The 11,865-nt window shown below is 35.4% G+C and overlaps 1 protein-coding gene across 2 annotated transcripts in view; it reads left to right on the forward strand.

Annotated features, from left to right (window-relative positions):
- PSME4 (proteasome activator subunit 4) overlaps positions 1–11,865 on the forward strand; it is a 109,408-nt gene that overhangs the window by 95,651 nt on the left and 1,892 nt on the right. Inside the window, exons 40-46 of one of the 2 annotated variants that reach the window (XM_007190021.2) lie at positions 316–524; positions 2,701–2,786; positions 4,659–4,787; positions 5,831–5,986; positions 8,887–9,055; positions 10,801–10,934; positions 11,623–11,761. In XM_007190021.2, the coding sequence (XP_007190083.2) occupies positions 316–524; positions 2,701–2,786; positions 4,659–4,787; positions 5,831–5,986; positions 8,887–9,055; positions 10,801–10,934; positions 11,623–11,757 (1,018 nt within the window). In that variant the 3' untranslated portion in view covers positions 11,758–11,761. The remainder of the gene's footprint in view (positions 1–315; positions 525–2,700; positions 2,787–4,658; positions 4,788–5,830; positions 5,987–8,886; positions 9,056–10,800; positions 10,935–11,622; positions 11,762–11,865) is intronic. The other variant, XR_009009880.1, reaches the window with a different exon arrangement.

The raw sequence follows: 11,865 nt of genomic DNA on the forward strand, positions 1-11,865 counted from the left end.
AATGTCTAGTAATACATACTGGTTATGTTACTGTTGAGTTTCATGATATCCTCTTCTTCAGATTTTGTTTTATATTGTATTGTGGGACATTAGACAAGAGTCTCTGAATGTAAAATAGAATGGTAGTGTGCTCACAAGCCAGTGGGGAGTAGTCGCCACACTGTAGTTTTTAATACCTCAGAATTGTGTGCACAGGCACAAGACCCTCTCTAGGGATTGTCTTGGGAAAATTTACTTTGGTTGGGTCATACTTTTGAACCTTAGTTTTATTGATAATGTGGGATCTCTTCTTATTATATGTATTTTATTTTACAGTGTGCTGACCTATATATTCATGATAGATGTTTCTTTACCAAACACTGCACCAACAGCATCCCCTCGTGTCCCTGAGTTTACTGCTCGAATTCTAGATAAATTGAAACCCCTCATGGATGTAGATGAAGAAATTCAGAACCATGTTATGGAAGAAAATGGAATTGGTGAAGAAGATGAACGAACCCAGGGCATAAAACTCTTAAAAACTAGTGAGTGGCTAAACTTAGTAGAAACTCCCTCTAAAAACAGACATTTTAGATTATCCTATTGACTTCTCCCCCCTCCCCTTTTTATTATGGTAAAATGTACATAATATAAAATTTATAGCTGAGTGGCATCAAATACATTTACATTGTTGTACAGCCGTCACCTTCATCCATCTTTACACTCTTTTCATCTTGCAAAACGGAAACTCTGTACCCATTAAACAATAACTCCTCATTCTCCCCTCCCTCAGACCCTGGCAGCCACCATTCTACTTTCTGTCTCTGTAATTTGCCTATTCTAGGTATCTCATATAAGGAGAATCATACAATATTTGTCCTTTTATGTCTGGCTTTTTTCACTTTGCATAGTGTTTTCAGTGTTTATCCATTCATCTGTTCATGAACATTCAGGTTGTTTACACCTTTTGACTATTGTGAATAATATTTCTACGAGTATTAATGTAGAAGTATGTTTGAGTCTCTGCTTTCAATTCTTTTGGGTGTTGAAAGCAGAATTGCTAGACCATGTGGTAATTCTATGTTTAATTTTTTGAGGAGCCACCAAGCTATTTTCCACAGTGGCCGCACCATTTTACATTCCAACCAGCAGTGCAGAGGGGTTCCAACTTTTCTACATTTTTGCCAACACCTGTTTTCTGTTTTTATGACTATAGCTCTCCTTATAGGTGTGAAGAAGGTATCTTGTGGTTTTAATTTGCATTTTCCTTATGACTAGTGGTTGAAAATCTTTTCATTGGCTATTTTCCATTTTTGTTTCTTCTCTGGAGAAATGTCAAGTTCTTTGCCCATTTTTGAATTAGGTTGTTTTGTTGTCGTTGAGTTGTAGTTCTTTCTATATTCTGGATATTAATCCCTTATCTGAAAATGATTTGCAAATATTTTCTCCCATTTTGACTCTCTTGATAGTGTCCTTTGATGCACAAAAGTTTTAATTTTAATGAAGTCTGATTTACCTCTTCTTTCTTTTGTTGCCTTTGCTTTTGGTGTCATGTGTAAGAAATTGTTGCCCAATCCAGTGTCATGAAGTTTGTCCCTTAAGTTTTCTTCTAAGAGTTTTATAGTTTTAGCACTTACATTTCAGTCGTCAGTCCACTTTGAGCTAATTTTTATCTATGGTATAAGATAAGGATCCAGCTTCTTTCTTTTGCTTGTGATACCCAGTTTCCCAGCATCATTGGTTAAAAAGACTGTCATTTTTTTCATTGAATAATCTTGGCACTCTTGTTGAAAATTAATTGGCCATATGTGTGAGCATTAATTTCTGTGCTCTCTGGCGTATTCAGTTGGTCTCTATGTCTGTTCTTATGTCAGTACCACACTGTTTTGATTACTATAGCTTTGTATTAAGTTTTGAAATCTGGAATTGTGAGTCCTCCAACTTTGTTCTTTTTCAAAATTGTCTTGATTATTGGGGGTTCCCTGTTTTTTTGTTTTTTTGTTTTTTTAAGATAAACTTTTTTTTTTTTAATATTTATTTATTTATTTGGTTGCACCGGGTCTTATTTATTTATTTATTTTTATATTTATTTTTGGCTGTGTTGGATCTTCGTTTCTGTGTGAGGGCTTTCTCCAGTTGCGGCAAGCAGGGGCCACTCTTCATCACGGTGCGCGGGCCTCTCACTATCGTGGCCTCTCTTGTTGCGAAGCACAGGCTCCAGACGCTCAGGCTCAGTAGCTGTGGCTCACGGGCCCAGCTGCTCCGCGGCATGTGAGATCTTCCCAGACCAGGGCCCAAACCCGTCTCCCCTGCATTAGCAGGCAGATTCTCAACCACTGCGCCACCAGGGAAGCCCCCCTGTTGTTTTTATATCTAAAATTTTTTTCAAGGATTCTAAGTATAAACAACTAACTTAGTCATCAGTTTTGCTTTGTTAGGATTTTTGAAGGCTAGTTTTAATTTGTACTTTGTGTGAGTGTTTGTAGACCATTAATAATTTGCTGATTCATTCTTTGAGGGTGGCTTCAGTCCCGTAGATTAGTTGATACCATTTGTTATGGATCCTGTCACACTGCTGATCTAATTTGTGAGGTAACACAGACCTCTTTCTTTACACTGAAGAGCTATCAGAGTGGCTGACAGTAGCATTATAGAATCACTCTACTTTGTAGTCTCTAACTGGATAGCAAAGACTGACTCTTTGTGTTTGTTTCCATAAAGTATTGAAATGGCTGATGGCGAGTGCGGGAAGATCCTTCTCTACAGCAGTCACTGAACAACTTCAGCTTCTACCTTTGTTTTTTAAGGTAAGTTTATGTCTGAAATTAAAAATGCATCCCCTTTTGACCTTCAAAAGGAATTTATAATTATCATCAGATGGTTGATAGGTTTTCAGACTGTGTATGATTTGTTTGCATCTCTGAAAGGTAGAATAGTCACAGGAAAATCATTAGGTGTTAGTGGTTAAATATTTGTTGAAATAATCTTTCCAATATTAGGTAAGTGTAGGATCTTGACAGTTACATGAAAAGTCTAAAGACAGAACATTGTTTCACCGAGAGCCAGTTTCAAGTAATAGTTTAGGAAAATATTGATAGCTTAAAAAAAAAAAAAGCCACAATGACATTTTTGAATATAGCTATTTCTGACTTTTTAATTCAATGTATAATACATTTGAAAATCAAAATGTTCAGTATATTGTATTTATTTTACATTGCTAAATGGCACTATATATAGTTGGTTCTAATAAATATTTGCAGGAAGTAACTTGTGTCTGGTAATCATATTGAAGTTTTATTTGATGCAAGATATAACCTGAGGTGGTTTTAATTATTCATCTATCCAGTCAGTGGATAAAGCTAGTAAACTAAGATTATATGGTAGTTTCCAAAATTATAGTTGGTAGTGATGCTGTGGTTGGTTGTGGTTAAGAAAACAGTCTAGTCTTATTGCAAATTGGGAAGGCTTGGCACAGACATCACCACTACTTGACAATTATTGGTCAGTACAGTTGTTATTATTTAAGAAGGAGGGCCCTTGTTACTGTTTATTAGCAAATGGCATGCTAAACTTTTCATCTGCCATGGTATATTTTGTCTTTAGGAAATTTCAAAAAGATAACACTCCTGGAAATTTTCGAAGGATTCACTACTAAAATACTTTTTAAAGTGCTCTGTAGGGCCTGATACCCATGGATACCTTTGGGATCTTTTGGGATATAAAAGTGGACAGTAGCCATTAGTGTATAGATAGGTCTTTGTTACTTGTAGGTCCTTGGTGTAGATATGGTTTGTCTTTAGGGCAGTGGTGCCTAAACTTTTTTCCACTACCACATAGTGGGTATGGAACATGATGTCATATGTTCGTAAATGGGTAATGTGCAATGAATGTTGGGATAGCTGGAGTTCCACCCCTTTTCTTCACTCAGAAAAAAGTCAGAAAGCAAATAGTATATGAGAATGAGGTTGATAGGATGATTTATTTGAATCCACTTGAAATTTGCAAAAAACTGTGTATCATTAGATTGCTGTACTGCATAATTTGCTAGTGATGGGCCTAACAATTAACCTGAATATACAAATATTGAGGTTGAGAATCTCCTTTAGACCTTCATGGTAAGTGGGATCTGGGATATGCAAGCATCAAATAGTTGGGGAAATGTGAGCACTACTGAATATATTTTAACTGTAATGAATTTTTATGTATGATGTCATTACAGGTTTTTTAAATAAGAGACTTTATCTTTCAGAGATAAAAATAATTTTTTTTGGGTGGGGGGCATGCTTTGTGGCTTGTGGGATCTTAGTTCCCTGACCAGGGTCTGAACCCGTGCCCCCTACAGTGGAAGCACAGAGCCCTAACAACTGGACCGCCAGGGAATTCCCGAAAATAAAATATTTATGGATGAAATATGTCTGGGATTTGCTTCAAATAATTTAATTGGGGGATGGGGAACCACAGGGGAGCAAAAAATGAAAGAATTAGCCATGAATTTGTCATTGTTGAAGAAGTGATTGATTCATGGGGATTCATTATACTATTCTCTAGTTTTGTGTATGTTTGGATTTTTCTGTACAAGTTGTTAAAATTAAAAATGTAATTTCTTTCATGTAAGGATGCCTTTGTACTTATTAGCTATTTTTCAGTTTATGTCTTTGTTTTTTTTTGTTGTTCTCTAGATCGCCCCAGTGGAAAATGACAATAGCTACGATGAACTGAAAAGAGATGCAAAGTTATGTTTATCACTAATGTCTCAGGGGTTGCTTTACCCTCATCAAGTGCCTTTGGTACTTCGGGTGCTAAAACAAGTAAGAGTGTATATCAAACACTTATATCTTTGGTTTACAGTTCTAAGAATTTCACAAAGTCAACTGCGGTACACACAACACCTGTTATTGCATTCATTTTGAATCTTCTTTTAGTATGAGAGGAGACATATGTTGACCAAAGAAACAGATTTAGAATCTGTACCTGGCTCTGCCACCGAATTCTGTGACATTGGGCAGGTCACTCAACCCTAAATTTTCTGTATATATATATAAAGAGCTAATTATTGAAGCACCTTGGATACAAAGTGCTTATGAGGGAGGGGGTGGGCATTCTCTTTTTACCATTTCCCCTTTATTTTATTCACTTGTATTTTCTGATCTGTGGTAGAAAGACCTAAGTGAGTATATATTTTCTGGCTGCATTTTTATTTATTTATTTTATTTATTTTTGGCCATGCCGCAAGGCATGTGGGATCTATGGGATCTTAGTTCCCCGACCAGGGATTGAATCCGCGCCCCCTGTAGTGGAAGCGTGGAGTCTTAACCACTGGACCACCAGGGAAGTCCTGTGGCTGCATTTTTAGTGTACTATGTGCTCAGCTTTAGGCAGGTTACACATGTGTTATATAATATAAAAAATGGACACGTTCCCATGGTTTCCCCTGAAAGATATTTTTTAACAGCCTCAAATGGTATTTTTTTGCAGTAGAATTTAGTAGTTCTAAATTTTGTTTGCTTTCATTACCCTACCTACCGGCTACTATCAAAAGTAAAATAAAATAATGTGCAAGCGTTGGAGGATTTAAGAGTCATTAATTATAAATAATTCTTCTAAAATTGACTTTTATCTGTGTTCTTTTCCCTTTACTCTCAACCATTCATTCATACATTCAGAATAACTAACTTTTACCTGAAATAGCTTGTGCAGCCTTTTGTTTAGAAGGAAATGTAAGACGAGCTTGCTCTAGCTATACCTGTAAAAGTAGAGTTATGTTGGAAGTCTAGATTATTTGTAATTTCACTGTCATCTCATGTTCTTGTCAGCACTGTTTTCATTATTTCTACTAATTTCTCATTCACAGACAGCAAGAAGCAGTTCTTGGCATGCTAGATATACAGTACTGACCTACCTCCAGACCATGGTATTTTATAACCTGTTTATTTTCCTAAACAATGAAGATGCAGTTAAAGACATCAGGTGGCTGGTTATAAGTCTTTTGGAGGATGAACAGCTAGAGGTAAAATTTAGGTTATAGCAAACCGAAATTTAATAAATTTAAAGAAAGCATTATGGCGCCTCTTTTAAGAAGTATTTACACACTGATATGTAAAGTAAAAGTAACTTTAATTTTAACATAGCCCTATGTGATTAGTTTTTATACCCCAGTCATTTCCTGTAGTACAGATGGAAACAAACATTGGACATGTTCTTGTTCTGGCTTCTCTTTGCAATTGGGCAGATAACATTTATGAACCAAAGTTTTCTTAATCTATGAGATTGCAGGTGATAATACTCTACTTACCTGACTGATTTTTAAAGGGCTAATAGGAATGTGTATGAGAGCAGTTTCCATGGAATGAAAATCTACACATAGGTACTGTTATTCAGTAGATTTAAGATAACATTGTTGTCCCTTTTTATTTTCCTTGGTAGAGAAATTAAAGTCAACTTTTTTGCTGAAGTAGCATTAAATAAGATATAACTGTCTAAATTGGCCATAGGTAAAGAAAATGTAATTGAAAATTTTGTGAAATGTTTGCTTATTTTATTTTATGGACTTACGGGTTTTCCACGTAGTGGAGCACTCCCAGTAATTATCTGTATTTTATTTGAGAGCACTGAAAATAGATTTGTATCCCTAGGAAACTGGGAATGGAAATTTCTCCACCTCCCTTATGAACCTATGCATTTTGCATTCCAGCGTTCTTGTGTTCTGGGAGCAGATATGTCCAGTTCCTAGGGTACTCACCCAGTGGTTATAACTCTGACAGGCTTCGATTAAAATATTTGTAGCTATCTGTAAATTTTTTTTAGAGTATTCTTATTTTTTTTTTTCATTAAACTTAATGGACTGGAAATGGAAAGGTGGAAATCTCAAAAGTCAGTGTTTCCTACCTTTAAATATTATAGCAAAATGGACTGTTTTCTGGACTTCGTTTTAGAACATTTTTATAGATTATTCTTGTATTTTATTCCATGTAGTAGGCTTAAACTTAGCTGTTACTATAAACATAAGCATGACATTTATTAAAACTATCAGTTTTAAAACATGTGGTACTGAATATCAGTAATAATTAGCCAGAAGTATTCATGATAATATTGGGGGAAAAAAACTTTGTGGTAATCTAAATGAGAAATGTTTAAAGAAAACTTTATTAGATTTAAAGGAAAATTTTTAGAAATGTTGGGAAATTTTTTATAGATAAAGCTAAATACTTTTTTTGCTTACCTTGTAAAATTAATTATTATAGATATGTACAGACTGACCCTTGGAACAAAATATCACAAAAGTAGATGCCACTATTGGGAAAGAGAACAATTCAGTTAGAGGTGTTTGGGTAATTTGATAGCAGTTTGGAGAAAAGAAAATAGATTAGAACATCTCACACTGAAGTGTATTCCAGATATAGTATAGCTACACCCACCCCACCCCAAACACACACTTTTTACTTAGAGAAAGTAGGAGAAATTAATTTGGATATTTATGTGAACTGTGAGCCGAGAATGACATTCTAAGTATTTAAGTCAATAGATTTCACAAATCCAGAGATAGACAAATCTGACCACAAGAATATTAGAAATTAGTTTAATTGGTCAAGCATCAAACTAGAGAAGAACATTGTAGCATTAGAAGGCCATTAAGACCTTGAGGAGTAGATGGTGGTGGTGGTATCATATATGTATGGGTGAAAACAATATAAGCCGTAAACAAAAGTGAAACCTCTCTTAATGACCAGAGAAATACAAACTTAAAACAATGAGACTCTTAATTTCATGTTCTCTCCACCCACCAAAGACAAAAATGTGTAATAATAATAACCAGTGTTGGTAAGTTAAAACCTAGTATTCCCATTAGTTTTGTATCATAGTATGTTAGCACTGGCTCTTTGAAAAGCAACCAGTAGCCACAAAATTAATAGTAAAATTGGAGATACATTGAAATTTAGTAATCCCAATTCTTAGAATTAGCCATGTCCTAAGAAAATACATTGCAATATGGAAAAATTATATAAATTAAGTGTTTTGTAGCATAGTAGTGAGAAGTTGAAAGCATTCTAGTCAATAGTTGAGTATAAAAATAAATCATGGTATGAAAGGAAATAATGCAACCAAGTATGAAGTAGTAAAACATTTTATAATGTATTTCATATAATAATGTAATAAAAGTAGCAAAGAATATGTTAAGAACCCCCAAACTGTCACATTGAAAAATTCAAGAAAAAATCTTTTGAATGAATAAGTAGCAAAGCATTTGAGTGGTTTTTTTTCAAATTATTATTGCCTTTCCTTACGACTATTTAAAAGAAATTTTTGTGATATATTTGAGATAACTTTTTACAGCTTTTTTGTCTTCCCAAAACTTGAGTTCCCATTTCAATTTGAAATGGACTGTTAAACACTCTTCATTTAGTACTTCTATAAACTGTATTTATAGTCTGACAACAGCCTGTGATATTCATAAGAGTTAAAATGGATATAAATCTCTACTATGTATGCCAATTATAGAAATTATCCTGTATCTTTATTACCAGTGAAAGCAACAACAGCAGTTGTTTTAAGAGATGTAGAGTCTAGGAAAATTTTATTTTAATGTCAGGCTCTGGCACTGCTTTTACAGTTACACCCCAGATAAGAACTATCAGTCAGTGAGAAAATAATTAATGTATGGAGAAATTTAATTTTGTATAGCATGGTTAACCATTAAACTTTCTGCGAACCTGGTGTAGTGACTCATCCATCTTGAGGCCACAGACCCTTTGAGAACCTGATGAAATCTCTATTAAGAAACTGCAGAAGAGCATTTACACAATTTGTTTACAAATATCAGGGAAAATCCCCACCCCAGTTCCCTTACCACTCTCTTCACCTCCCCAGGCTTAGGATCTTGGCTCTAATGGAAGTGATTGTCTTCTATAGGTTCGAGAAATGGCTGCTACCACCTTAAGTGGTCTGTTACAGTGTAACTTCCTTACCATGGACAGTCCTATGCAGATTCATTTTGAGCAACTTTGCAAAACAAAACTACCGAAGAAAAGGAAACGAGACCCTGGTTTTGTAGGAGATACGAATACGATTCCTTCTGCAGGTAACAAGACTGGTGGAAAACACCGTTTGGGAATTAGCCAGGCTTAACTCAACAAATATTTATCGAATGCTTGTATGTGCCTAGGTCTATGCTAGGTACCGGGAATGGCTGACCCTGCTTTTGAGAAGCTTTGCATATAGAAGGCAAGACCTGGGGTGTAAAAGCTGAAATTGATAGAGGTACAAAGGAATGTGTACATGGCTGCATACAACTATTGTAGTAAATCAAGCCTGTACCCACCCACCTGAAATCTCTTTATAAAGAGAGGTATCCAGAATTAGTTATTTTGGAGGATCTAAAGTATTTGTTTTTAGAATTTATAACTTATGTGTAAATGTACTAAGAGAAAAAACTAAGTAAACAAAACAAGGCTTGCTTTCATTTGGAGAGAGGAAAATCATTACTTCACTAGGTATTTGATAGAGGGTGAGAACACTCATTATTCTACAGGAGCTTCCACTCTAATTGAGCATGAAGGTAAACAAGAGAATGAGATCTGATGACTGTGTCATGTTTAAAGAGAAATTTAAATGTGATTGCAAAGAAGCGTCCGATCTTGCCACTGTTAACTACAAATAGTCACAAGAATAATGGAAAACATAGATTATTAGTAAGTGCAAAGCTGACTGAATTTGCAGAAAATGCTTGGAATATGAGGCTCTTAAGTGCTGATTATAGCAAGGTTTTAGTTTTGTTTTTCATTTTATTGAAATATAGTTGATTTACAGTGTTGTGTTAATTTCTGTACAGCATAGTGACTCAGTTATACATATATACATTCTTTTTCATGTTCTTTCCTGTTATGGTTTGTCGCAGGATACTGAGTATAGTTCCCTGTGCTCTGCAGTAGGACCTTGCCGTTTATCCGTCTTGTATTTAATAGTTTGCCTCTGCTGACCCCACACTCCCAGTCCTTCCCGCCTACCCCTGCGCCCCGCTACCACAAGTCTGTTCTCTGTGTCTGCCAGGGTTTTGATTATGTCATATAGTTACCTAATAGCAATTTCCAATAAAATACCAATATATATTCTAGTTTTTTTGCTTGAAAACTGTGTTTTTAATAATTAAGTACCAAAGTAGTTTTAGGTTTTTGTTATAACCAAATGGCATTGTTTATGACTACTCCAAATTCCCTTTTTCTTAATTTCAACTCCCTATCCACAACGTTTCATGGACACACATATAATAGACTTACAAACACATACACGCACACATCTCTGTTAAAAAACAATGAGAATTTGAAAGCACTTTAATGTAACTTCTTTCACTAAAAACGAAGAATAGAGACCCTGTAGAATACAGACACATAGCAGTTCTGTTTTGTGGAATACAGACATTCCACATTCACGGTGTGTTTACCTAATGAATTGATGCATTCTGTAGGAGGTAGTCACATCCAGAAAAGTGGGATCTAATTTTGACTGGCGATTTTTTTAGGATCAGGGATTGCACTTTCACATATGATATGAATTGATCAGAAGAAGCCATTACTATGTTAGTTTTACCAAATACATGACACATTTCTGGACCTAAATATAATTATGCTGTCATTGAGGGACGGCTATAGGATGTTTTTAGTTTAGCCTTAAAATCATGTTTTTGATATGTGTGCATACAGTCATATTTAAATGCAGAAATTCAAACATTGGAAACAACTAGTGTGATCGAAAACTAATTTATTTCACTGTAGCAAGTGCAATAGAGTCCTGTAAATATTTGCACATATATTGCTGTTTTCTTTGCAGAGTTGGTCAAACGCCATGCTGGGGTGCTGGGACTCGGTGCATGTGTTCTTTCTAGTCCTTACGATGTTCCCACCTGGATGCCCCAGCTCCTTATGAATCTCAGTGCACATCTGAATGATCCTCAGCCTATTGAGGTAAAATTCTCCCTTGTTAGTTTCTTTGCACATATATTATCAGTGATATTTTGTAAGAAACCACTGATACTAATCTATATACTGTGGATCTTCTGCTTTGATAAAGCTACTACTCCTACCTCTGCCAGAGCCGAGTTACTCATCAATAATTATTAAAATCTTGCAGAGACCCTGCTGCCTGTATATTTGAGATCTTTTGGTAGCAAGGAAATTACCATAGCTTCTGTCCCTCCGAGTCCAGTGGAAGTAAGGTATTGTCAGTGTTGTCAGAATAAATTTTATGCTTCTATTTCACTAGCATTTTATATCTAGGAAGTATCTAACTGGGAGCTAATATTAAACAGGAAAAGTGATGGTATTATTTAGTGAACACCTGTGTTCCTACATTAAACAACTTGGAAGAGCAATGACTTTGTCCTTTTCACTTTGATAAATAGATGTAAGTATATATTGAAGCTGGTTTAATAATGTGGTGTGAGTTCTGGTCGCTTGTCCTAAATTGCAGCTAGTACTAATTCTAAAGAAGTAAGCTTGGTGGCTTTTTGAAGTAAGATTGGTTTATTGGTTTTGTAGCTCTTGGTGAAGTGTAAGATCTGAAGTCCAGAAGGATTGTTATTTAGCTGAAGGTATCCTAAATATAACCCCGGAGAGGTTAAAATAAAATGTATGTGGGTTGCCTACTCTACAGATGACTGTAAAAAAGACCTTATCCAATTTCCGAAGGACGCACCATGACAACTGGCAAGAACACAAACAGCAATTCACTGATGACCAGCTGCTTGTTCTCACCGATCTCCTCGTGTCACCCTGCTATTATGCATAGAAAGGTGAGGCAGCAAAGTTTAAAGAAATCTGACATCCTCAAAGGTCATTGGTTTGATAACTGAGAAGCGGGTATTCCTAAGTTTTTTCTTTCATGACTTTTACTATG

Source organism: Balaenoptera acutorostrata, chromosome 12 (assembly GCF_949987535.1).
Source record: "Balaenoptera acutorostrata chromosome 12, mBalAcu1.1, whole genome shotgun sequence".
Taxonomy (NCBI): Eukaryota; Metazoa; Chordata; class Mammalia; order Artiodactyla; family Balaenopteridae; genus Balaenoptera; species Balaenoptera acutorostrata.